The sequence below is a fragment of the Sitodiplosis mosellana genome, unplaced genomic scaffold (assembly GCF_009176505.1).
Source record: "Sitodiplosis mosellana isolate CC-2019 unplaced genomic scaffold, AAFC_SMos_1.0 Smas_scaffold_2, whole genome shotgun sequence".
In the NCBI taxonomy this organism is placed as follows: Eukaryota; Metazoa; Arthropoda; class Insecta; order Diptera; family Cecidomyiidae; genus Sitodiplosis; species Sitodiplosis mosellana.
The window spans coordinates 5,798,496-5,824,292 of record NW_022595245.1 but is presented as its reverse complement, the minus strand read 5'-3'; the positions used below and the strand labels follow the sequence as shown (position 1 = coordinate 5,824,292).

At 36.2% G+C, this 25,797-nt stretch overlaps 4 protein-coding genes and 1 long non-coding RNA gene across 8 annotated transcripts; 2 read left to right on the top strand and 3 right to left on the bottom strand.

Moving 5' to 3' along the window:
* Window positions 1-698: 698 nt before the first annotated feature.
* LOC129565146 (beta-1,3-glucosyltransferase) lies at window positions 699-16,130 on the top strand. 4 transcript variants are annotated; one of them, XM_055439673.1, is made up of 10 exons: window positions 699-846; window positions 4,554-4,942; window positions 9,535-9,659; window positions 9,953-10,270; window positions 12,216-12,352; window positions 13,177-13,471; window positions 14,756-14,894; window positions 15,084-15,246; window positions 15,386-15,650; window positions 15,754-16,130. In XM_055439673.1, the coding sequence occupies exons 2-10, from the start codon at window positions 4,876-4,878 to the stop codon at window positions 15,979-15,981; spliced, it is 1,737 nt and encodes a 578-aa protein (XP_055295648.1). In that variant the 5' UTR covers window positions 699-846; window positions 4,554-4,875; the 3' UTR covers window positions 15,982-16,130. The 4 variants fall into 4 exon arrangements, with proteins under 4 accessions (XP_055295648.1, XP_055295649.1, XP_055295646.1 ...); XM_055439674.1 differs by having other exon boundaries at window positions 699-850; XM_055439671.1 differs by lacking the exon at window positions 699-846 and adding an exon at window positions 930-1,428 and having other exon boundaries at window positions 3,868-4,942.
* A 36-nt stretch (window positions 16,131-16,166) lies between these two features.
* On the bottom strand, window positions 16,167-17,679 carry LOC129565145 (uncharacterized). The gene is made up of 5 exons (XM_055439669.1): window positions 17,487-17,679; window positions 17,142-17,401; window positions 16,891-17,041; window positions 16,556-16,816; window positions 16,167-16,471 (listed from the first exon to the last, which is right to left on the bottom strand). Exons 1-5 carry the CDS (start codon window positions 17,650-17,652, stop codon window positions 16,269-16,271), a joined length of 1,041 nt encoding a protein of 346 aa, XP_055295644.1. The 5' UTR covers window positions 17,653-17,679; the 3' UTR covers window positions 16,167-16,268.
* Window positions 17,680-19,022: 1,343 nt separating this feature from the next.
* LOC129565144 (uncharacterized) lies at window positions 19,023-20,399 on the bottom strand. Its single transcript, XM_055439668.1, has 5 exons — window positions 20,210-20,399; window positions 19,862-20,121; window positions 19,595-19,745; window positions 19,263-19,523; window positions 19,023-19,194 (listed from the first exon to the last, which is right to left on the bottom strand). The coding sequence occupies exons 1-5, from the start codon at window positions 20,376-20,378 to the stop codon at window positions 19,058-19,060; spliced, it is 978 nt and encodes a 325-aa protein (XP_055295643.1). The 5' UTR covers window positions 20,379-20,399; the 3' UTR covers window positions 19,023-19,057.
* Window positions 20,400-20,637: 238 nt separating this feature from the next.
* Window positions 20,638-22,721, bottom strand: LOC129565143 (uncharacterized). The gene is made up of 5 exons (XR_008687574.1): window positions 22,537-22,721; window positions 22,316-22,437; window positions 21,280-21,374; window positions 21,023-21,211; window positions 20,638-20,946 (listed from the first exon to the last, which is right to left on the bottom strand). It is a non-coding gene; the product is annotated as an uncharacterized LOC129565143 (long non-coding RNA).
* LOC129565141 (myotubularin-related protein 2) lies at window positions 22,712-25,532 on the top strand. The gene is made up of 6 exons (XM_055439665.1): window positions 22,712-22,974; window positions 23,068-23,529; window positions 23,702-24,063; window positions 24,177-24,384; window positions 24,453-24,831; window positions 24,931-25,532. The coding sequence occupies exons 1-6, from the start codon at window positions 22,876-22,878 to the stop codon at window positions 25,245-25,247; spliced, it is 1,827 nt and encodes a 608-aa protein (XP_055295640.1). The 5' UTR covers window positions 22,712-22,875; the 3' UTR covers window positions 25,248-25,532.
* Window positions 25,533-25,797: the final 265 nt, after the last annotated feature.

Here is a 25,797-nt window from a genome sequence, read left to right as displayed (position 1 = left end):
AATTACGGTAGCCATAAAATATATGTGCGACGAATATAATGGCCGCACATTTCGTGGATCGCATACAAAACCACCGAATTAAAAATATAACTTTATGGCAAACACAGATAAATAATGGGCAGTCGAGATGATATTTTTATTTTCGGTTTTTACATCCAAAGTCTATCCAGTGTTAATCGGGCATCAATGCAAGTGAAATGAGGATTTGAGCCCATTTATCTAAGGCTATTATCAAGATCAAAATCAAAACTAACTAACGCAATCCTTTTCGGGTATTTTTTTCATCATTGTCTTTCTCTCTCTCTACAGAGTAAAATCGCAACGATTAAGATCATGTAGGTATTCATGATAGACATTTTTTTAACGTAAACAGAACGATACAATTGAAGATCAGCCAGATATCTTTTACAGAAGCACATCCGCAATATCTAACCGCTATTGACACGGTCCGTGCCTCTGTCGCTATGTACGCGTATGCCGATGCCACAGCAGCAGCAGCAGCAGCCGTGTGTGCCATGAGAGACAAAGCAACTGGCTTTGAATTACGAATCTATTTGCAAACGATAACATTTTCCACTTTTCGACGCACGTACTGAACACAACTCACAACAACTCACGTTTGCCGACACCACTGCCGAAATGGATAATGCAACCAGAAATTGTTTTTCGTCGGTGTCAGTTCACTTTTGAACCTAGAATCGTTCGCATCGTAAATGTACCATTCTGCGGCCGGAATTAACCGACAAACGTTGACACACGAACTTCTATCAGGCGAAAGGAACAGATAAGAGAGATAGAAGAAGGAAAAAAAAATTCAAAGTGAAGCAATAAATCAGTGACAAAATTGTTTGTAATAAAACCTGACTCAAAAACTTGTTTCGATTATTGATATTGTTGAAATTTATGTTTGGAAAAAGTTTGGAATTTCGATTTTTTTCGAAATTTCTTTTATCAATAAATAAGTGATGTTCATTGTATGTACAAAACATTGCGACAAAAAAAGAGAAAAAAAATGCTTCGAAATATTGGAATGCATCTGTTGATGTTTGGTAAAATTCCAACCAAAGCAGTTTCTATTGAAATCATTTAAACTGCATGGAATGGCATGCTGTCGATCTGAAACAATTTATAGCCGTTGGAATTTCCGTGAAAATACTTCAAAATGCTGAATGGTAATGGAATACCATGAAACTCAAAATATGTTGATGTTCGGTTAGCATTTGAATCAAGATATTTACTAGTTATAAACAGATTACATTGCTTCGAGTTATTCAAAGATGGCAGTTCATCAATGTCCAGCTATTCAGATCGTAAATGCGCGATCTTTATTTTCGTTATATAGTTTCTAATGTTGTTATGAGCTAGCCAATTGTATGCTGCCCGTCGGCTTCGGGGCAATAAAAGCTAAAAACGAGAAGAAGAAACCCAGTAAATTGAATATAATTTTCCAGTGAAAATAGCAAATAAGAGAGCAAGAGAGAGAAAGAGAGAGAGAGAGCTAAAGCTTTCCGGCAAGCAATTTGATAATAAATATAATGGCAAGTTTCATTCCCAAAACAATAGTCGAATTTATAATTATTTTAATTTGCATTTCATTAAAAAGTTGTTGGTGAAAGTACAAAAGCGTAGCGGCATACATCCATTTGTGTGTGTGGTGGTTTCGGCAAATTGTTCGCATAGGGGGATGTCTCGTCGTTGCCGCCGATGTTGTTTATTGTGCTTGAATTATAGTTGTACGTGTCTGAGGTTCCTCTGCAAATCGTATACACATCGCAAGTGAGGGACAGGGAGCGAAAGGAAAGGAGTGAGAGAGAGCGAAAGAGTGAGAGGGAGATCACAAGAGGGAAAAGAAGAGAGTGGAAGAATGAGAGGGAGAGAATGAAGAGAACATTCAGGCTGTAAAGAGAATAAAGACGATTTTGATGGAAAGAGATGGCGAAAATTTGGGGCAAAATAGCGCCACAAATGAACTTATGAATAGTAGTAGTTTTGAAAGCAGCACGCATTCAAAATGCGAATTTTACATTCATTGTACTTGTCGATGCACATCCATACACAATATGCAAACCGAGATAGAAAGAGAGAAGGCCTGAACTTGATGAAAAAGGAAACCGGATAGATTGTTTGGTCGGATACACTGAAATGTATGCACAAATTTGCGAATTGAAACCTACCGAAATGTCACAATTGCAACTGAAAATTTACTCGCATCAAAGTGATATAGAGTCATTGCATAAAACCTCCGTCCCCCTCCACATTTGCTATGAGAATCATGCCGCATTGCTCAGCACTAACCGATTTCGAACGTTTCAAACTACAAACACTTATATTGATGTATGCATAAATGTCGTCGTAAATTTGTGAGTTTGACCGCAAATTTTCCCATCCGCACACATATGTTATTATTGTGAACGTCGAACAGGATATAGGGAGAGTCATGCATTGTGGCTGGTTGCCGGCATTTTATCCTTCCATTCTCTCATTCGATGCACTATGTCCGACGGCATGCACCACAACTGGCCGAGTTTTGACTATAGAGTGAATAATTTCAATGAGATATTTGTGTGATAACATTCATCACGACACAACTATCGTACAAATTCAATCTTTTATTCGGTGCAGAATGTGTTCCATTAGCATTTATGCAGTAGTTGCACATATAAAATATTTGTTTTCATCTAATTGGTGTTTTGCTCCACACAACCGTTCGCCATGGTATCAAAACCCTACAAAAGCTCCATCCACTCTCTCTCTCTCTCGCTGGCTCTCTTTTTCTCACCCTCGTCGGCTCGCATATATGCCAAATGACAGTGGAAAATATGCACTTTTACACGAGTTTCAAACGTTTTTTGAACATTTGCCGGCAAACAACCACGAACGCAAGAACAACAACAGCAACAAGACGAGAAAAAAAACGAATTGGCAAACGGGGCAGATAGTCGAGATTCCGTAATTCACGAGCGAAAAGCATCATATATACGTAAACCCTTTTCGGATGGCCATTTCAAAATTGTTTAGCCTGTTTTAATCCGTTGATTGCATAAAAATATTTTCCAGTCCATGTTTTTCTCGCTCGCTCGCTCGCTCTCTCTCTCTCTCTCTCTCTCTCTCTCTCTCTCTCGATCCATCGCCAACATTCCATTCGATATACGGGCTATGTGGAACAGCAATTGTTTTTGATACGTGCACTTTTAACGAACAAAAATAAAATTACGTTATTCCAACTATGATGGAAATCTGAATGCGCTTCTGCCGACGGAATATATATTTTTTTCATTCTCTCCCTTAAACATCGCCAGATTGCCATTTTCCATAAAAGCACGGTATTTTTGTTCACGCCGCTTTACATACAACCAAAATTGGATCATTTGTAGCACAACTGAAGCTCGACTTTTGTATTTCGTTCAAATCACGTTTTCCATTCAAAAAGTGCTTACACTTTCATTTTTTCTCCGGTTGCCTTTTTTGTCTGCAGCAAAAAAAGGAGTAGAGAATAAAGCTCAAATTAATTCATGGTGTCCATGTGTGTGTGCAGATACCAAAAAACTACAGCTGTGTATTAGACATGTATGTATAATGTCACCACCGTAACCGAGACGAACGTGAATAATTAAGCATGGAAACACCATCGAATCGAGCATATACGAAATTCGGGTAATTCAATTCGAAAATGACAAGTCGACCATTTGCGGTTTGGCTGCCACAAGACATTTCGGTCAAACTCTCTCTCTCTCTCTCTCTCTCTTTCAAACATTCGAGTCCAACGAAATAGTTGTGTGGCATATTTATTTGGAAACTTTGTGCAAATTCGCATTTCAATTTTGTAAATTGAATTCCCCCAAAAACTTTTGCCGTCCAAACCGAAAGTATGCGATAACGAATGTGCCGGGCAAATTGGATCGACTAATGTGCTGCTATGCTAATACGAATAAACTGAAATTGTCCAACCGAAATTAATACCACCTCCTCCACACACACACACACACATACTACAAATCACTCGAATAGTTTGAATAAATTTTGGGCAAGAAAAATGCCATCACGAACGGAAAAAACAACAGTGAGAGTCGCTCTCTCTCTTAATTTGGGGAGTGCGTCAAAAATAAATCACAGATTACTGCATAATAAATAGGATTGTGATTTTCGTGACAGTCAAATTAATCGCGATGTAAATGTTCATACACACACATGCAACTGAATAAAAACGCACACACACACACACACACACACACACTAACGCACAAGTACAATGGGCTTTGCATCCGATTAAGCGTTTCGCTGCATAAAAGCCCATTATTGTTTTAATTATGTAATGAAAATCTCGGTGCAGCAGTGCATTCATTTATGTTGGAACAAGCAACACTGTATGCAATTATAAATCAATGTTTTTGGTTTGGTTTGGTTTGGTTGTTATATCGTCACACATATGTCGCGATGCTCGTTTATTTTTGTACTCGTGTGTGTCTGTGTGCATTTACGAAAAGAGCAACTTCATAATCGAAACACAGTGGGTGTGCGCTTTAATTCAATGCTCGAGAGTCGAATTTCCACAGCGGATAGGGATAGTAGATAGCGGTACAGAGACATTGGCAAACTACACGGCAAATTTGTAACCCATCGGTTCGGTGTTGGGTCAAAAGTGTACGGGATATAAACTAAAGTATAATTTGTCCATAAATATCAATAATAAGCGATGGAATCAAACGGAAAATAGCAAACCAGCGGCCGCAAATCGAACACATTTTCACATACATACAGACACACAGTCACATCTATTGGGCGCCAATTTCGAAACCCCACAGCACCAGAGTATCCTATCAATTGTTGGAACGTAGTTGGAGAGAGCGTCGAGCACGTATTTACCAGTGATAAAATATGAATGCAATCCGATATTATTCGTGTGCAGTGTTGGCGCTGTGTTTTCAATTATCATGCTCGTTGGGTGAGTATTACCTACAGCCACCTCAATATTTCTCTCTCTCATCAATTTAGACAATCCCCAATTCAATACTTGTAATTGCTTTCTGTTCTCTCTCCGCTTCACGGATTTTTATTTCACAGTTTCATTTATATATTTTTTCCCCGTTCTTCTCTCGCCGCCGGTTGCTATCTCTTTCGATCATCGAAAACCCATTTAAAATGATATCAATCGGGCCGAGTACTTCTTTTTATTTGCTCTTTGTATTTGTTCAATGTTTTTGTGTGTTTTTCCATTTATTCTTCTGACGTTTTAAACTTAATTTGCGAAATAGTAATAACAAAATAAATACACACAGGATTCAGCATCCAGTTCGGTGTATCGATAGAACGGGCCGAGCCGAAAATAAACAAGTGAACGAAGAATTTCAGCGGTTCTATTCGCACCGCGAAATTTTCGACTGCCATGGATTTTATGCGCTTCATTCACTTCGCTAGAATTTAATTTAATTGTAATTTATTTCCATTTGATTGCCCGGTGTATTATCCCATCCTTCCCCTCCGCTCTTTTGTTTCGTCTGTTATTTTCTGTCTATTGGAATGCATTTTCATTGGAAAATAGCAACAATAAGCTCGCCTTTTTAATCTGGTCACGAATACAATGTGGCTTCATCTCTCTTTTGTGCATCAACAATGTGAATTCACTGAATAAACCCATTTTTTTAATGTCCATTTGGCGTGTATTTTGTTATATCATTTGTCTCGTTAATTCTTCCGCATCAATTCGCATTTAATTAAATTTCAAAAGTGGAATTCACCGAGAGAGAAAAAGAAGAACGAAAACAGAAATGCGAAACCAAAGTTGTGCCATTAAAAAAGCTTTTTCGGCTACAATTAAAAAAAATTTCATCTCGGTTTCATCGGTAAAAAGCCATTAAAATCAATTGTAGATGTTCACATTAAATCGTCCACTTTGAAAACTTTGATGAGCGAACGCAAACCACCGAAAAGTGCACACGATGAATGATGATGAGGAGGATGATGGCATGAGGCATTCAACTTGTTTTTGGTAAAAGAGTAACTTTTTGAAGTAGTCCATTTAAAATTTATTGCTTCGACTTTGTGTCGTGGGCACCGTGTGGCAGCAGCAATGAAAAGCCAATTGATTTGTCTTTTCGTTTTTGAGACGAATTGGGGAAAAGTTTTGTGCCGAGCCTACTTCTCGGTTTTTCGGAGGGTTTTTATTGCAATACACCGCAGTAAAATGTTTGGACTGAATTTTAATTGATTTAATGTTTGGATGGGAGGAAAATGGTTTCAAGTTGAATGAGTTCTCATATCCAACTCCCAACTGATTTACTGTACGTAATTTTTCATTTTGTAAATAGTCGTCGCTCCGGTTCTGAGAAAGAGATCGAGAGTGAGAAAGTGAAACGGAGAAACTGAAACATAGAAAGAGAACGAAATGAACGAGCGAGAGAGAAAGTCCCAATTTTGTTTGATAGAAAATTAGCGGCGCAATGAGGCGAAGCGCTTCCAACTTTTTCACTTGAAACTTTCGAATATTTGCTATAACTTGAAATATGAATGTGCATGACTTTGGCTCAATTTTAAAATATGCTCATTGGCAAAGTCACTCGTATGCGCGCGCCCGGAATATCAAACAAACGCACAATTAACGAAAATTACGAAAAATGCACGTGAAATTTGTGCAGACGTAAAGTGTTCCAACTTTTTGAAGTGCTCCGTATTTTTCTACTTTGTGTGCAAATGCGCTCACACGGCGAATAAATATTTGGCTACGAAATGCAGAGAAAATTCGCTTCAATGCGTTCGACAGCCACCAAGACTCTCTACACAAAATTTCTACAGTTTTCTCTCTTTTTCCCGAGCTAAGAGATATTCGCTTTGGTTCCGCATTTTTCCGTTGCATAATTCGGGTTTTCAGCTTCCGGTTCGGTTGGATCATTCGTTTCGTTTTGTTTGTTCATTCAATACCAGAAAATTCATCATGCATTCAGACGTCAGTGGGCTGTGAAATTGGTAAAAGCTGTTTGGGTGCAATTTCTTCTCCACTTATTTTCCATCGTCTTAAATAAACACTTTTTGTCTTATGATGACTCTGGAAAAATCGACGTATTCCCAAATGGGATTAAGTTGTGTGCCACCCGTACGTCAAATCATTCGAAAGAAGAAAATGGGGAATTGAACGGAGCAAACATCGTTGAGTGGCGATGACGAAGACGGTGGCTGGCAAATGGAAAGGAAAGTTTCCATTTCCGTTCGGCCGCACCGATGTTTGCTTTCACCAAGTGGCGCGCCGAATTCAAGTACTCCTAATGAGGCAATTTCTTGACGCATCTCAATTTAAACGCTCTCCTCTCTCCGTTTTAAATGTATTTCTTTTATTGGCTGAGCAAAAATATCAAACGTTATTTTGAACCAAAGTCGGGAAGTGATAAATGGTTAATTTTAGAAAAAAAAAATTGTCCAAAAATTGAAAACAGAAGTAAAAACTCCATACATGATCGGTTATACATGTACCACACACTGTGTGCAACGTGCATTGGCTCGAAGTAAATGAACGTATCGAAATGTGCATGCGGCATAAAACCGATAGATGTTTTCCATTTGTACAATTCGGAAAGCAACTGATAATCATGCATATTGATGTGGTTTGAATGTAGTACATGTGTTCCTGGGTCGCTTGTACTGCAACCGAGATGCCATACAAGTACATGCTTATTCAATTTTATTCGATGCACTTAAGCCCCTCATTCAACGCCATTTTCTTTCTTCCATGCACTTTCCGTATGCCTTTCTCTCTCTCTCTCTATCTCTCTCTCTATCTCTCTTCCATTCTTGTTCTCTCTCTTCATATTCCGTATATTATATTATTTCTTGGCATTTTCCTTTGGCTTCGAAATCGAATCGAATACGTATGTGCAAAAGACAAGGAGCAACATCAGCATCAGCTCGAATATTACACATCTTCGTTTAAATCTGATACCGACCGCTTTTCTGGAGCAATTGAATTCAGTTCGAGTGTGCCATTAAATAAAGTTAATATGCTGTTGCAATCAAACACTTATCTTTTAGTGTTACTAACATGTCGTTTGCTTAAAAGCATTTCACACTTGTGCTTGAACTTGTACGACCACTTACATCATCTTTGTCGCTCTCTCGTGCTCACTTTTCCTGCGTGACAAAGAAGTGGTTAACAGAGTGTCGATGACATCTCGAAATGCTTATGCGACACATTTTCACTGCAATCTAGTTAATAATTTTGCTTCAATAAAAACTCGCTGGATATTACTCTATTTCTCTCGTAAATCGTGTGCAACGACGCTTTTCTTTGCGCTTTCGGTTTTATCGACAGCGAAAATGGATCGATAAAATGAAGCTTTCTCTGTTTTGTTCTCGGCTCATTGTACGCGTGTCGGATGACAACTTTCATCACGGGGAAAATAAGAATCATTGTCATAAGGTGCATACCCGAGCGAATATTGGCTTTTCGATACACATATTTATATATCAAACACAATAAATTCCCCGTATAAACACACAGCACGTCGGCACAAATCCCCGAAATAATTAAAATACGTATGTTAACATAATGGAATAATGTGTTTGATTTAAATATTACATGATGTTTGCGCGGTATTTGGTGATGGCTTAAATTGTCTGTGGGATAAAATCTTTGTCAACGAACGAAAATTCACCCGGCGAAAATCGCAAATATAACCAGATGATATTTTGCCGCATCCCGGTGAATGCATTGGTATAAAAGCGCTCACGCGCACGTTGACAATGCCAAATATCTTAAGCCATACCATAAATAATTCAAGACTTCAATTTGTGTTTACATTTTCGTTCAAGTCACCGAAATATACAAAGAAGACAAAAAGAATCGAAATATCTCAAATGCTCAACAAATGTTCACATTTCACCTTCGAATCAACAAAAACGTGTGTGCATACAGTGTATTCACCACATGGCAAACTGTTGCAAACAATATTTTCTTTTTTCTCCGTCGTTTTATATTAAATTTATGAAATATAAATTGTGTTTGATAATAAGTTGTTGGTTGTGACAGCGAAAAGAAAACTTCCAAATGATGGCATTACACTCGATTCATGCCAGTCAGTATTTTCACAATGATAAATCGCAACACAACTTACATACACTTTTCGGAGTTGGAACAGCGTTTGCGTCATAAATTCTTCAACTAACTTTTAAATCCGGTTCGTCTTTAACTTGAATTGCATTTGCATACTATATATGTTTTCGCAAGTAAATCTGATTCCACTGAGACGTGCCGACGACGACGAAACCTTGCGTTTATGATAGCAAATCCAGTCTTATTCACTTCAGTAGCAACAGTAGTTTTTTTTCCCTCTGTTTTTTCATATTTACTCAAGCCATAATAAATGACGATGCATCAAAATTGTATCAGTTTTGTTGTGTTTTCTATTTCTGATATGTCAGTTTTCATATCATTTTTGATAAGCAAAATACTTTCCCATGATGATGCACAAGCTATATCTTTTTATTTTCACAGGCAATTCAAAGCTGATTTCAGTATCTGGTTTTCTCTTTCTCTCTCTCGTTTTACAGCACCGCATGAGCTAACGTTTTTGATCATTAGTCAGAATTTCTCATTCAGTGCCAAATTAGCGAATGAACTGAAGAACAACATACTGCATCAACTGAGAATCGAAGCATTCTTAAATAATAATGAGGTAAGTCTTACCATTTTGCCAACAGAAAATCGAAAAAATTGAATGAAATCTCCTGTGGATGACCCGGAAAATGAGTCCAAAAATAGATCTCGATTCATTTGCATTGAAGAAACAACAACAGAACAATACCATTGACCTTTATCGAATTTACAGCATGTTCGATGGTTTTAATGTTATTACCATTGCCAATCAAAAATTATAGTATACTCAAAGTCATTTATTCTGTTTTTGCTTTTGCTTTTATTACCCTCTTGATATGGTTTTGTTTTGTTTTTTTTCTTCTTCCTCACCAGATCGATTTAGTGCAACAGCCGAAGATAATATTGTCGCATGAAACTTTCAACAGTATTGGATCGTGGGCGATTACACCGATTTTGGCTTCATCAATCGAATATATCGATAATATCATTTTGTCATCTCGTAACTTGAATGCAGCAGCAACAGAAGCAACGGCATCAGCACGAAAAGCAAATGCGCTGCCAGTCAATGTGACAGCAACGGCACCACCGCCGGAGGCATCGCAAACCAAATGGTTGATTCTCTGTGAAGATCAAAGTATTGTCGATTTGAAAGCTTTAATAAATAATCTCCAGAACGAAGACTACACCAAAGTGAGTGCAATTCCCATACACATCGCTCTGTTTATTCTTCCATCTTCACTTGTGCTGCTTCTCTCTTGAGCAAATACCAAACTTTTCGTTCAAAATCGAGATAGATGAGATATATTCGTATGTAATCTATTGCATCGAGTGTAGATGTCGGAGCGGACCACTGCAGATTGCTCTGTTTTGGTAATAAGATAAAAGCGACTGTGCAAAGACAGATAGAGTAGAAGAATGAAAAAAAAATGAACAAAACAAGCGCAACGAAAAAAAGCACCGATGGAATAATAATAAAGTGGAAAAAACAGTATGAAATATTGAACGAGTTGCGAACAAAAAGGCAAACATGTGAAATAGTCTCTCGTTAAAAAATTTTTTTGCAGCGTTGGCTTTGTACTGGAGCCAGAGAGCTTTATTTAAGTTCAACAAGAAAATTGCTCTTCGTTCCGAAAACACTCGCAGTAGGAAACAGAGAAAGAGAGATAGGAAAATGAAAAGAGAAAAAATATGCTCGCACAGAATACAAGATGCCAACATATTGCTCACATCTTGTGTGCATCATGTGCACTTGTTTTCTGTACATGGACGAACATAAATGTTGTACATTCCCATTCCCATTCTGAATACGCACAAACATGATAAAAGCCATTGTTAGTCGCATTTTTATGAGAAAATTTTGCCATTTTTTTCCCCTTTCAATAGACGAGAGATGGAAAAAAAACCATTTACTAATTTCATTTTACAATTTCGTGCAACACATACACACAAATTGGTACAAAGTATTCACCCAGCAGTTATTGGTTGAATATTCGTTTGAAATTTGTTTCGATGACTAAATCGTTTGAACCAATTTTTGGCATGGAATTTCTTTTTTTGCATTCTGTTTGGAATTTCATCAATAAATTGATTCCAGCAATAAAGCATTTAATAATAATTGAATCAATTGTTTTATTATTGTGTTTACGAGCAAAAAAATGAACATGAAAACCTAGATGCACTATTGCCTCAATAGTATTGAGTGCATGAAACATATTATTTATGCAGAAAATGATTATCAAAATTTACCAAAATGAATTTCAACTGAATAGAGCGATATTTGACCATATGGCATCGCATTTTTTATACCAATAAATGGCAGTCAAGTGTCTGTGTCAAATGATTTGGAATTTATTTCTCCAAAAAGTATTTCACAGTACAATTATTTCCCATAACACATATTCGTGAATGAGTGAAAGCCTTCCTTCCCCTGACAGGATGTGTTTACAAAAATGGCATTGATATGTCTTCCTACTTCCAAATATAGCCAAAATATTTTTTCCGCAGAATGACTCATCAAATTTGATGTTTTTTTTTATTTTGATTCCCCCAAAGCGCCATCCAAAAAAGCCATCCGCTGTGGTTAGAAAAAGCAAATGCCCGAACAGGATAATTTTCCAATTTTCTTGTTTGAAAAAAAAAAACGGGAAAAGTTTTAATCGGAATCACAATATCAACATCTTTAGAAAAGTTAGGAAAAATTATCTCTGCCTGCTTTTTTCACTGGGCAAAGTTTTCAAATAGCGATTCCCCGATCCCGAAAAAAAAGTTGCAGTAGCAATATCGATAAGTTATTCAGTTAATTTTGTGGAGGTTTTGTATGAATGAAGTGTGGCGTGGCGATTCATATTCCTTCTGAATGGCATTTAATTTTGAATAAACGCATCGCCAAGATTCCGAAAATTGTCTGCTCCAGCTCATGCTGAGTACCCAGATGCTATCTGCGGATGCTTTTAAAATTCCAATTTTAAATGTACAAAATTATGCACTTTGCACAAGACCGTGACGAAAAGTAGTTTCATTCCATGCCAAACGGAATGAAGAGCAGGAGAAGAGCAAAAGAAAGTACAGAACCGAAACAAAAAAGAAACAGCGGAAGAAAAACTTGATCCAAAAAAACCAACATTCTATTTTGCAGAAAAAATTTCTGGGTTATGGTCTTCGTGATGCTGAAGCAACAATCATACATCACTTTGCTTTTTTCGAAAATCCTTCTTGGTTTCTGTATCCATTATTTCGAGCCGGCGTCGCAATCAGTATACCGTTGCTGAAAATGTAAGTACCCAAAGTGAGCAAGAGAAGAAGAAAAAGAAGAATGGAAAATTATTATTTGATTGTTCAACGTTGGTGAATGCTGAACGAATACATATGCACGACGGAGTGTGTGTGCACTGTGCAGTGCATGGTGTATCTATAGAAACACCTTTGTAAACGTTGTTTTGTTGACTTGCTGCTCGTTGGCATGTGTAAAATACGTTTCGTTACGAAATTAAATTTTATATTCACGCGTTCACCTCCGCTCTAAATTAGGCAGTTAATTTGTGATATTTTGACTATGAAAGCTGCTTTAATGCATTTTGCGTGTTTTTCGTGTTTTTCTTTTTTGTTTACTGAAACATTTTTGCATAATTCTTATTTAGAAACAGTTTTGACCATTTGAAAAATGCTTTCAACGCATTCAACGCATTCAACGCTTTCAACCAAAAAGAATGATAAAAAATGGAAAGAAAGCGACAGCAAATTAGTTCGTACAACCGACAGAGTTGTTCATACACTGATTAAAATTTGTTGTCACGCCAAAGTTTTAATTATAAAGTTCCAAAGTTTCAAGTCTCAAGTGAGTGAAAAAAACAACCGACTTGAGCACTGTATTAACGACGTTGTAAACAAAATGAAACTATAATTTTCGAGACGACGACGACGACGCCGGCAACCAGATAATTGAGATTCAGTTTATCCATGCCAATGTTTACGTTGAGCGGTAGCCATTCAATTACGTGGTGTGTCGTGATTTCAAAACCACTTGTTATTCGACTCTCTATCAAATTCGTTCATATCCATATTCTTTTTCCTCCTGTTATACATGCGCCACATTGCAGACTAGCCGAACGAGTAAGAAGTGAAAAGAATGTGTCCGACTTTTTCATTGATGCATCGCATGAACTGTCGCTGTTCGCATGGAATAAGGGCAAAGGGCATCAACTGACCGAAGCGCCATACTTTTGTTTGGACCGTAAATCCAGTAAAACGAGCAGGTCATCAACGCTAGTACGACAAGGCAATGACGGTGAAGGAAACGGATGTGCAATTTACAGTCGCAGTCATGATGACAGCATTACCCAATCCCATTTGTATTCGCCTGACACAGCAACCGGAACAACTAAGTCATCATTTGTAAGTGTGTGTTTGCTATACCCCGAAAATTATTTCACATGACTTGCACGAATAAATAATGTTTATGCTCATGTCACATACCGTACGATATGAACCGTATGCTACATACATATATGGCTAATAAAAGAGAGTTGACACATCAAAAATTTAAACGTGAACAAACAAAGTGATTGTTATGCTCCTTTGATAAGTGCAATTCCAAAAAAATGATAACATCGTCTTGGTGCATAAACGTGCTCAGTTGACTGATGTCTTCACTTTTATTTTTTCTTTCCACTGGCATCAAAATAAATGTTAGCTTCAGCGCTTCGGTTTTTCTTTCTTTCTGTATGGCATGGAACAAAATGTACCATTCAGCACAGCAATAACATCATTTCGCCTCGTTTTCACTTTAGAAACGGACTTATAAATTATCAAAATGTCAACAAACGGAATCAACCATATTTTCGCCCACACATACACATTTTTATTCCAGTGCACTGGCTGTGCGCTCACAATTTTTCCACTTTGTTTGCTCCTTCTTTGCAGCGTAATTGAAATGGCAATACCATAAAAATAGCACAGATGCACACTAACTCGCAGATAAATCTCACAAAGTAGAGAGAGAAAAAAAAACCGGAAAAGTTTCCTTTTTTCCCAGAGAACACATATTTTTTTCAAATGTGCGCTTTTCTCTCTGTTTCCTTTCTGGCTGCAAACATTTCTTCTTGTTCTTTGGATATTGCATTCATATGTCGCAACTCTACCATAAATTGCTATGCCGAGCCTGAGTATAGTAAGTTTGTTGACAACATTCGCGCAAATCATTATATTTGCTCTTTCTCTCTGTTTGTGTCTCTAAGTTGAGACCGTGGTGGTACCTTTTGCTGTGTAATGTTTGTTTCGCATTTTTCTCCGATTTATTTTCCGTCTCCATGTTTATTTTTCTGTGTGTTTGTCGATTCCTTTGATAAACTACACAAACATTCTGACGGATATCAAAACAGAAGCAATTCTCTTCCCTGTGGCTATTCGCGCAATAGAGATACCGGTCAAGAGGTTTTTCATTAGAAACATAATATCCTTACATTGGCGTCTTCGTTTTGTGCGAGTTTGTTCATATGACGCTGTGTTTGTTTGCGGATGAATGCCTTAAACAAAATTGCTTTAATTCACAACCTAATGAAAATGGAATGCGGTTAAATTGATTGTATAAATTTAACTAGTGCATGCTAGGAATGATAAGATCCATCATTGTTTTCAGTGACTTTATGCGGTCTTTGCGACTGAATTATGTATTTTCAGACTCCGGTCGATGTGACAATTAATCAAATATTCTTTGCCATTAAAACATGGTCAAAGAACCATGAGGATCGCGTACCGGTCATTCAACGAACATGGGCCAAGGAAGTAAAACACATTCGTTATTACAGCGATGTTGCCGGTAATTTATTACGGTTACCTTGATTCAATATTGATATTTTTATAGTCTTTGGAGTCGAGAGAAACTTTTTTTATATCAAAACTTTGATTCGAAATAAATAATTTTTTAATGACCATTTTTTATCGATTTTGCGATAAATTTTTCTTTCATTTTATCAACAACTAAATTGAAAACAACCAACAAAAACAGATCCAAACATACCAACAATAAGTACAAATATAGAAAACACAGAGCATGGGCATTGTGCCAAAACGTTAGTCATTTTACAACGGGTTTGGGAGGAAATAATAGCAAATAAGCAACTGAAACCAATCAAATATGTAGTTTTAAGTGATGACGACACATTGTTCGGGTAAATGCAATTGGAAATATCGTACAAATATTTTTAAAGTTCATACAATTGAATTAATTTATTAATTTTCATTTTTTGTGTATTTCTTCCTCTCTCTCGCTGTGCATGTATGTGTATGTGGATATGTGTGTTAATGCAGAGTGTCAACATTGCTGGGATACCTGAAGCGATTCAATGCAAATGCTGATGTTTATCTTGGCGAGAGATATGGCTATCAGTTGCTCTCTCGGAATGGTTTTAATTACATAACTGGCGGCGGTGGCATCGTATTTAGTTTGAGCGTCATTGAGAAGCTCGTTCAAAATTGTCGGTGTCCATCATCGTCATCACCGGATGATATGATTATCGCTCTTTGCCTGCAACGCATTGGCATCGAACCAATTCACTCATCACGTTTTCATCAAGTACGGCTTTGTTTCAATCACAATGTGACGTTAATTCGAAACGATCGTTGATGATAGCTATATGCTATTTTATCCTCTTTTTCTCTCCTTTTGATATGTGTAGGCCCGGCCAATCGACTACCCGGAGGAGGTTTTATTATACAATAAACCGATTTCATTTCACAAATTTTGGCAAATTGATCCATATTATGTATACGAACATTGGCTGCGACAAAGTGACACAAATGTAGTTGAAGCCAACAAATACAAAGTAGGACACGGCAATGAGTATTATTGCAGTAAAAATCAAAATGAATTATGTCATAGGAACATTTATGATGGGAATAATTAAATAAACATGTTTGTTTATGTTTAGAATTGAGTTGAATTCGACTTGAAGAAGAAAAAATCAAATAAACTCTTTTTTCGATGTTATGCATGTTTTTCTGTCAAACAACTGAGGCTGTAACTGAAATAAATGATCAAAACTGAGAAATAAACGATAACAATTGGTGGTTTTAATTGGAGTTAGTTAGTTTTATTAGTTTTAATTCTCAATTGATTTTCTTCCAAAACTGGATGCTCCAAATCAAATGACGAGAATAACGTGTGTTCTCCATGAAGAAAATTCATTTATTTTCATCGAATTTTTATCGATTCAACCACAATTGAATCTTGAATCGAAGCAAAACCCAGCTGGTCATTACAATGGTCATTGTCCGATTTGATATCAATTGGTTCCTCTTCTGACTTATCATCGTTTCCATGTTCCCAAGGAGCCCGACCTATAGAGCTTAATGACGTACCAGAATCCATGTGACTTTTCAGGAAGTAACTTTGAGCTATTTTGAACATTGAAACAATTTACATTAGTATGAACCGTAAGAATTCTGAACCGAGAGAAAAGGTATTGGGATATTGACTACCTGTGGCTACGAGAAGAAATGTGTGAAAGGTATATTGACATTCTATTTCCATTAACACATTAATAAACAGATGCTCTGAAAAAGTCGATAACGGCAGTCGACAAAGATCCAATAAAACCCATAGCATTAACAAAGATGCATAAAATCCACTACCACGTGGCCAGCGACCATTGAATGTGATGATTTTCTGGACAAAGTTGGTGATTTTGTTCTTTACAGAAGATTCCTTCCCCGTACGCAAAGCCATGCCAAATAACACATCTATAAAAATTAATACAAAGATAAATATTAAATTCGATAATTTGTCTACGAACAAATATTTTCAGAGCACATACTGTTAGTCACCAGATGAAGTTGTGCGAACAAATTGAACGTTTTGCATGGAATAAATGCAGAAAGTAAAATAATTGGAAACACAGTGGTAGTAAATGATGTAAGCAATATTGATCGCATTGTAGCGGTGGCGCGTAGTGATTTTTCTTCAACCTGTAAAGAATATCATAATATAAGCTCATGAATAATACTGCTTAGACTAGTTTACATTTTGTTGAACTTTTTTCTTTCCAAAGATTTGAAACACACTCACCCCACGAATGTCCCAGTAAATTAATTGCAAATGAGTTACAATGTTCATTGTCATGTATAGAATAAATGCGCTGAAATAAAGATTGTAAATTACGTAGGATAGACGACTTGTTTGAAAAAATGACAAAAGTTTGAACAAAACCATAAAGTTGAGACCAAGTGTTATATTGCATAGTACGAATAGAGCAATATAAATATACGTCTTTTTGCGATAATCTCTTATTTTTGGCCTAAGTTCACAAGCCAATATTAGGAGTAACACTGTGAATATAAAAACAACAAATTGAATGATTATTTTTACAATCAATGCGTCGAATGATTTGTTCAGATTCTAATTGCGACTTACTTGTAATTATGAACATAAGATACGCCGCTACTTTCAATGAAAGTGGTAAATTTCCAGTGTTCAATATTATCGCTCCATCGCTAAATAACAGAAAAGCAATTAGCAATAAAAATATTGCTAAGCATTTATGTGCAACCGCTTCTTCATCTTTGGTCAATTTCCTCATTTTGGTTTATACAAGAAGTTTCGAAAAGTATTTCCTCATTTTGGTTTATACAAGAAGTTTCGAAAAGTATTTTGATTTCAATTTAAGATGTAATGTCAACACGAAACTGAACGACGTTCATAGGATATTTTGACACGTTCATATGGATACATCCTTTGTATATCCTTGTGTCAAGGATACGCAGTTGTTTTTAAATCCTGCTAGATGTCACTGGAAGTTAGATCGAACAGCGACTGCTCTATAACAACCACATTAGCACCATAAAAATGTATTTGATGAGAATGTGGACAGTGCATTGCAAAAACTTAATATTCAATTATTACTAATTATGTATTAGAACACGGTGTAATTGAATAAACGGATTACATTTACCAAACTTTGGAAGATCGATTCATATTATATACATTATCAATTGACGCAAACGAAGTCGAAGCAAACAAAACAAATAAATACAAAATGGCATTTAGCAATCAATGATCGTTGCTAGTAAAAATCAAAACGAATTTTGTCGTGGGAACATTTATCACGGGAATAATTGGAAAAGAAAATGTTTGTTATGGAATTGAGTTTAGTACAATTTAGAAAAAAAAAACTCGAATAAACTCCGGTGCTATGTTAGCCCTCAACTGCATGAATTTTTCCCAAGACTGATGTACTGGTACTTGGTTAAATTTTGGTCATAGATAACGAAAAACATATTCATAATCCTAGATTTCTAATGGTTTAGTCAGGAAATGCGATAGACATAAATCAGAGAACAATGAAATCCATTGTTTAAAAGCGTCAAAAATGTGTCCAATTTTGAAAGGTCGTAATTAGTTTTGTCAAATTTTTGTTTTCCTGCACATTTTTGTTTATAACTTAACAACGGCACTACATAGACAAATGGTTCCAAAAACAAAAATCAAGAGAAAACATTGACGAATGAAAAATCTCTTTAATGCAATGTGATTCGACGTAAGGTTCACATCATACAGGCGTTTAAATGATGCCCGCCAAAAGGCGGGCTTATGCAGTTTAGGGTTAAATGTTTTCTTGTCAAACAACTGAGCCTGTTATTATTTCTAAAAAGTTGTCATATTCATTTGTTTTCATCTAAAACAAGATAAACTTGAGAATAATTAAGAAGAAAGGTATAAGTTTTCTATCAATACTTGATCGTTAAAATAAATCGGAAAATGTTGAAATTACCTCCACTTCATCTTTGACTTACCAAAACTTGGACATTGTGCCCTAGAACTATTCTAGCTATTTAATTTAATCACAGTAAATATTACAAGAGATACTTCAATGGATAAAATGATGAAAATGATTTTTTTCATCAAAAAATAGATTCATTTATTTGTCATTTATTGTGTTTAAATCATTGAGTTTAGTTCGAGTCATCCAAATCCAAAAATGTGTCTTATTCGATATCATTTGGTTGCTCTTTGGATTCATCATCTTTTCCAAGACCCCAAGAATCAAGAAGAATGGTTTCTACTGTAGTGAAATCAATTTTTGCATCAGGATCCATGAGACATTTCAGAAAGAAAGCTTGAACTAATTTTAAAAAAAACATCAATATGGACGAATCACAAAGGAAAAAAATCAGTATTGAAATATATTACCGGTGGCCACGAAAAGAAATATTTGTAGGATACAAGATAATTCGTTTTCCATTTCATAATTTTTATACGAATCCTTTTGAACATTCGATATCCATATTCCACCAAATTCCGATAATAAGTATAATATTATCATTGATATGGCATATGCTTCTAGCCTTGGCCATCTGCCATTGAAGGTGATGATTTTCTGAACAAAGTTGGTGATTTTACTCTCTATAAGAGATTCTTTCCCCGCACGTAAAAACATGGCAAAAATCATACCTAAAGTAAATATGTAAATATGAATTAATTTCGACAATTTGCGTAGAAACAAATATTTTCAAGACACGCACTGATAATTAACAGATAATATGATACCAATACATTTAACGCTTTGGATGGAATAAATGCACGAAGTAGAGGTATTACGAGCACAAAGACAGTAAACGATATTAGCAATATTGATCTCATTGTGGCAATGGCCCATAGTGATTTTCCTTTGATCTGAAATGAATATCAACATCATTTATAGGCGAAATTCATTACACAAATTTATATTATTAAACTTCATTTTGAATTGTTTTTCTTTTATTCATCAAATGATTTGGATGTAAACTCACTCCACGAATTTCCCAGTAAATCAGTTGCAAATGTTTTAAATTGTTCATGACCATGTACAGAATGAATACACTGATATAAAGATTATAAGTTACTTGGGCCAATAAACTAGTGTAAAAAAATGAGAACAGCTTGAGCGAAATCATCAAATTTAGACCAAAAGTTATATTGCATAGTATGAATAGAGCAATATAAATATATGTCTTTTTGGAGCAATCTCTTATTTTTGATACAAGCACACAAGCCGATATTAGAAGAAACACTGTGAATAAAAACACAATATCATGGTTACTGTTACATTCAATACGACAAATAATAATGAATTTGTTTAGATTTTATTTATGATTTACATGTAGTAGTAGACAAAAGAAACGCCAATACTTTCACTGAAAGTGGAAAATTTCCAGTGTTCGAATCTATCGCTCCATTGCCGTACATCAGGACAAACATTATCCATAGAAGAGATATAGTGATTCTGTACCCAAATAATTTTAAAGATTTGTTTGTAGTTTTTTTCATTTTTTATGGAATGATTTCTTATGGGTTCAATGAAAACATGAAACTGAATGGTGAACACAGGATATATTGACAGGTTCATAGGTATAAGTACATCTGTCATAGTACACATATCCTTGTGTGAATGCATACAAATCCTACTAGATGTCACAATTGTGCCAGGAACTCAAAGCAAAAGAAATTTCATTATAAGCGTCGTTTTTCCGTTACGCATTTAATTTGTCTTATGTGTGCTTAGTTTTTAAATCAAAATCCAAATAAATTTCTTTCAAATTATTTCATGTTGTGTGTTTAATTGATTCTTCATTGTTTGTTGCATTACATTCTTTTTCTGCGAAATTTACTCTATGTTCACCAAAGTTCTTGCCCACAGAGTAGAACCCAAATAAGTTAAAAGACATACAAACATCAGCAATGCTAGGTTAGAAGCGGTTTCGTAACAAATCACCCACTCATCTGGGCATGCACTTGGAGTTTGTAAGAAAAAAATCACGCAACAATTAGCCGACATCATCCACATAAGCCCCGAAAAGATAAGTTTGGCGACAATGTGTGGGAGAGTACTGCAAATCTGAAATGGCATTTAACAATAATTGGAATAATCAAATAGTTCATAAGTTGATAGAAGGATATTTATTGAATCTTACATCCAAGAAATCGTCTTGAAAGGCACGAAACGTTATCATCGAAATTTGAAAGAAAGCAAAAATGACAACGGGCCAATATGCTCTATCAGTTGAATGATCATTTGGAAAATTGTTCTGTACTGCGGCATAGACACCACAGGCGGCGGCACAGAACAAAAAATCAACAACAATATTCCAGAACTTTTGCACCTAAAAGTTTGAATAAATGTATGTTATTTCTTATAATGAAAAAAATATGTAGGCCTTTTGGAACTCACCAAGTTAGGATCGCCTTGAGATTCTGCATTGGTCCATGATACTTGTGGCATTGTGATGGAATACCGGGAAACCTAATTGAACAGTGCTTTCCTCGCTGTTTGGAGTGTGAAATGAAATATTAGTTTGCCAACGCAAAACGAACGTCTGGTCATTCTTCAATGTTTTATGACACATGATCATTAGTTCATTGTTTACCGTATTGAAATTTAAGCGAATTGTTTTGAAAAAAATATATATTTGCCCGTCGAACGTTATGCAGAAAGTCTGTGCTGCAATATTTATATCATATTTTACAGCTTAGTTTGCACAATACACATTCGATAAACTCCATAAACACATGAATCGAACGTTCAAAACAATTCGCTTCGACTATAAGCGTCATTTTGATTCAGAATACTATTCAAACAACATCAAATCAGTTAAACATTCAGTTGGTTTTTCATTGTCCAATTAACATGGCTGATAATAACGTGGACAAAATTCGCAACGCAATTGCCAAAGGTTATACTGAAATATCCGTACAAATATTAATAGAGAGAAATAAACGCAAAAATACTTATTAAACTTTCAACGTCGTTTGGCAGAGCCTGAAGAAAGCGACGCTTAACGAACATGAAGAAAAGAGTGGATGGATTGAAAAGCATTGGAAATTCTTTCCCAGCACAAAAATGAACAAAAGCCGATATTAATCGTCGAATTGTCAACTTATTCGGAAAGTTAAAAATTGATTTCTTTTCGTGGCTGATTTCAACGACATGAAATAAATTAATTGATTTCAAGCTTTAAAAAAGCAAAAACATATGTGTTTTCATAATAATATTCTGAAGTTTTTGATTGAAATTAAATCACCTGATAAATAATAGAATTTCGTATCAGTGACACATGATCATTGTTCATCAATCACTGTTTATTGTATTGAAATTTAAGCGAATTGAATTGATTCGATAAAAATGAACAAATCATATGAATGGCAAATGCCGGTCGATCGGCGCAACGAAAGTCTGTTCAATTTACACAATTCTACTGGTATAATACCTGATACGGAGAAATGCCAGTGTGTTTGACTTGATGATTTTTCAATTGTTCCTTGGGCGAAAAACTCTTGCTGCAGTAAACGCAATGGATAACCGACTGACCAATGTGGTTATTCCGATGATCTATGAATGAAACACATTGAAATTTAATAAAATCATGTTCACTATACGTTTCAAAATGTAAGCCCATTTGCGTATTTAAATCAGATCACCGTGTCATACCTTTTCGTGCAAACGCTGAAAACGAACGATTTTCTTATTTATTTGTTTTATCACGAACACACACCGTCTAAATCTAAAAAGTGTAGCGGAAGTATGTGTCCATCTTATTAATAAGATGGCGCCACCAGCGCAGCTCTTCTGACACTTCAATCTGCCAACCGTATCAAAAGGCCTTAATAATCAATTGACTACAGCATACACAGTGACAGTAGTTTGTTGAAGACAACAGCCTAATCTAAATGTAATTTCATTTCGTTTTTGTTTTCATTTTGTTTTTTCTTTGTGTACCATTCAATTTGATTCGGCTGATTTGAGGTGTGGCAACGAAATCCAATACAAATGGACTATAATTCTGCATTGAAAAATGCCAGTTCCAATTCATTGGACTCCGACTCGAAATCATCGTCGCTCAGTTCAAAACAGGGTGGTGACACAATGGTAATTCATAATCAGTATAAGTAAATAATCGCATCTCATTTGTATGCATAATTTTCATTGCGATTATTATAATTATTTCGTGTATGTGTGTAGGTACCGAATAGCAATTTATTCACGCTGTTGTCGGGTGAAAAGACGGAAGACATGAAAAATGATGTTACATACATTTGTCCATACAATGGCCCAGTCCGTGGAACACTCACCATTACCAATTACCGATTGCACTTTCGATCGGTGCCGATAAATGAAAAACAAAAAGATCCAATGATCGTGGTTGATGTTCCGTTGGGCGTTGTGTCGCGCGTTGAAAAAGTCGGCGGAGTGAGTTCACGCGGTGAAAATTCCTATGGAATCGATATCTTTTGCAAAGATATGCGAAACTTACGATTCGCACACAAACAAGAGAATCACTCACGACGAACCGTTTTCGAGAAATTGCAAACCAACGCATTCCCATTGTCGTACAACAAAATTTTGTTTGCGTTTTCGTACAAGGAATCATTCCTAGAGGAAGGATGGAATGTATATGAACCGATTGCCGAGCTTAGGCGTCTGGTAGGAATATTGATTTTTCTCTCAAACAAAATAGTTTTCTTTAGTCAAGGCAATGAAGTTCAGCAGTAGTGTTGTTGCAATACATGCTGTAGTTTGTTGTTTTAGCTTCAATGACTTGACTGTAACATTGAATCAATTGCTGATTTTATGAATTCTCTTCGACTGTTTTCAGGGTGTTAACATGGCCAATAACGATACGTGGCGAATCACGCGAATCAACGACAACTATGAAATATGTGATAGCTACCCAGCTGTATGGGCAGTTCCAAAAACCGCATCCGACGAATTGTTGAAACAAACAAGTATGTTTCGATCGAAGAATCGTCTGCCGGTACTCAGTTGGATTCATCCAAACACATTGGCCACAATCACACGATGTTCACAACCATTGGTTGGTGTGAGTGGCAAGCGAAGTGCCGAAGATGAGAATTATCTTACATGTATTATGGAAGCAAATGCCGAATCGGATAAATTGTCCATTATGGACGCTCGACCGAGTTCAAATGCTATCGCAAATAAGGCCAAAGGAGGCGGGTATGTGTTGAAACATAAGTTTTCATCATAAAATATTATCAAATTAAGTGCATCATAATAAAAAATCCCATAAAGACAAATGAAAATTAATGGCAAAACGTTGACTTTTTCAGTTACGAAGCTGAGGATGCCTATCAAAATGTCGAAGTGATCTTCCTGGATATCCATAACATTCACGTAATGCGCGAGAGTTTGCGAAAATTGAAAGAGATTTGTTTCCCAGCGAACGATGATCAAAAGTGGCTATCGGCTGTTGATAGTACATTGTGGTTGAAACACATCAAATGCATCCTGGCGGGTGCCGTACGAATTGTAGATAAGGTAATACTTTTTCAGACAAGAATACGGTCTTTGATTTTCAAATGTTAATGCATTTCTTGATCTTGCAGATCGAAAATATGAGCACATCAGTGGTTATCCATTGCTCTGACGGATGGGATCGAACATCACAGCTCTCAGCATTGGCAATGCTTTTGCTTGACCCATACTATCGAACCATTAAGGGATTTGAAGTTCTTATCGAAAAAGAGTGGCTTTCATTTGGTCATAAGTTCCAACAACGAATCGGTCATGGTGACAATCACCATTCCGATGCCGATCGATCTCCAGTCTTTTTGCAATTTATCGACTGTGTGTGGCAGGTGATGAAGCAATATCCGCATGCGTTTGAATTCAACGAACATTTTCTTATCACCATTTTGGATCACTTGTACTCGTGCCGATTTGGTACATTTTTGTGCAATACAGAACGTGAGCGTGTTCAAGAGAGTAAGCACCCATTGAATTTGGAGTATTGAGTTTTTGTTTTGAATAGAAATTTCAATTTTGGACAATTTGCTACTATTAATTTCATTCATTTGTTTGCAGAGCTCAAAGAAAACACCGTATCATTGTGGTCATTCACCAATGCATCAAGTGATCAATATCGAAACCCATTGTATGGCCGTCACAGTTCAATTGAAAGAGTATTAAAGCCGATTGCAAGTATGCGACACATTCGGCTATGGAAAGGTCTCTACTGTCGCTGGAATCCTTGTATGCGTGCTCAGGACCCAGTTTATCAGCGAACTCGTGAGTTGCTCGCTCTCCAAGAACAGTTACAGAAGCAAATGGATGAGTTTCGACTAGAAAAGAACCAAAAATCGGCCAATCAAGGATGTCGATTGGCTTCACCTCTTCACTAGAAAAAAAAACACATCGAATGCAGTGCTTCGCAACAAACATTTCGTTTGGATAAGCCGCTAAAACTGAGTTGACAACTAAGAGCATAGATTTTTTTTTATAGAATATTACAATATCATTCAGAATAAAACCAAGAAAAAACAAATCTCGAAAATACTAACAAAACAAGGAAAGAAACAAAAATTGGTAACATCCAGTACAATATTTTATAAGCAAAGAATTACATTTGATTCTCATGTATGATAGAAGCTAATAAAATGGTTTTCTAACAACAATCACCCAATAAATCAAATTTGAATCACTGTCGTCGCTATCACAGAATAATATCTGTCAAATGAATGCAGAGGTCGCATCCGCCACGGTTTGACACTGTCACTTGCTGTGTGCGGCAGAAATTGTATCAGGTTTTGACAGTGGAGAGGATTTTGCAAAGGCATATTGACGTTGAACAAGGAATACACACCAAGGAATGCGTTGAATCGGTGAAAAGGATTGAAATATGCGGGAAATGAAAAAGTCTACACACAAAATTCGCGATTCCATTGTATGTGT

What these genes read in the sequence shown, in the direction of transcription:
- LOC129565144 (XM_055439668.1), bottom strand. Translation starts at nt 20,378, where the DNA reads ATGAAAAAAACTACAAACAAATCTTTAAAATTATTTGGGTACAGAATC. An exon ending in ATATTATCTGTTAATTATCA is followed by an intron (nt 19,524 to 19,594) that starts GTGCGTGTCTTG and finishes TATTTACTTTAG; the next exon opens with GTATGATTTTTGCCATGTTT. An exon ending in ATTTCTTTTCGTGGCCACCG is followed by an intron (nt 19,195 to 19,262) that starts GTAATATATTTC and finishes TTTTAAAATTAG; the next exon opens with TTCAAGCTTTCTTTCTGAAA.
- LOC129565141 (XM_055439665.1), top strand. Translation starts at nt 22,876, where the DNA reads ATGGACTATAATTCTGCATTGAAAAATGCCAGTTCCAATTCATTGGAC. An exon ending in AATAAGGCCAAAGGAGGCGG is followed by an intron (nt 24,064 to 24,176) that starts GTATGTGTTGAA and finishes TGACTTTTTCAG; the next exon opens with TTACGAAGCTGAGGATGCCT. An exon ending in ACGTGAGCGTGTTCAAGAGA is followed by an intron (nt 24,832 to 24,930) that starts GTAAGCACCCAT and finishes ATTTGTTTGCAG; the next exon opens with AGCTCAAAGAAAACACCGTA.
- LOC129565146 (XM_055439673.1), top strand. Translation starts at nt 4,876, where the DNA reads ATGAATGCAATCCGATATTATTCGTGTGCAGTGTTGGCGCTGTGTTTT. An exon ending in CATTCTTAAATAATAATGAG is followed by an intron (nt 9,660 to 9,952) that starts GTAAGTCTTACC and finishes CTTCCTCACCAG; the next exon opens with ATCGATTTAGTGCAACAGCC. An exon ending in TTATTACAGCGATGTTGCCG is followed by an intron (nt 14,895 to 15,083) that starts GTAATTTATTAC and finishes CAACAAAAACAG; the next exon opens with ATCCAAACATACCAACAATA.
- LOC129565145 (XM_055439669.1), bottom strand. Translation starts at nt 17,652, where the DNA reads ATGAGGAAATTGACCAAAGATGAAGAAGCGGTTGCACATAAATGCTTA. An exon ending in TCTTATGTTCATAATTACAA is followed by an intron (nt 17,402 to 17,486) that starts GTAAGTCGCAAT and finishes TTATATTCACAG; the next exon opens with TGTTACTCCTAATATTGGCT. An exon ending in ATTTCTTCTCGTAGCCACAG is followed by an intron (nt 16,472 to 16,555) that starts GTAGTCAATATC and finishes TGTTCAAAATAG; the next exon opens with CTCAAAGTTACTTCCTGAAA.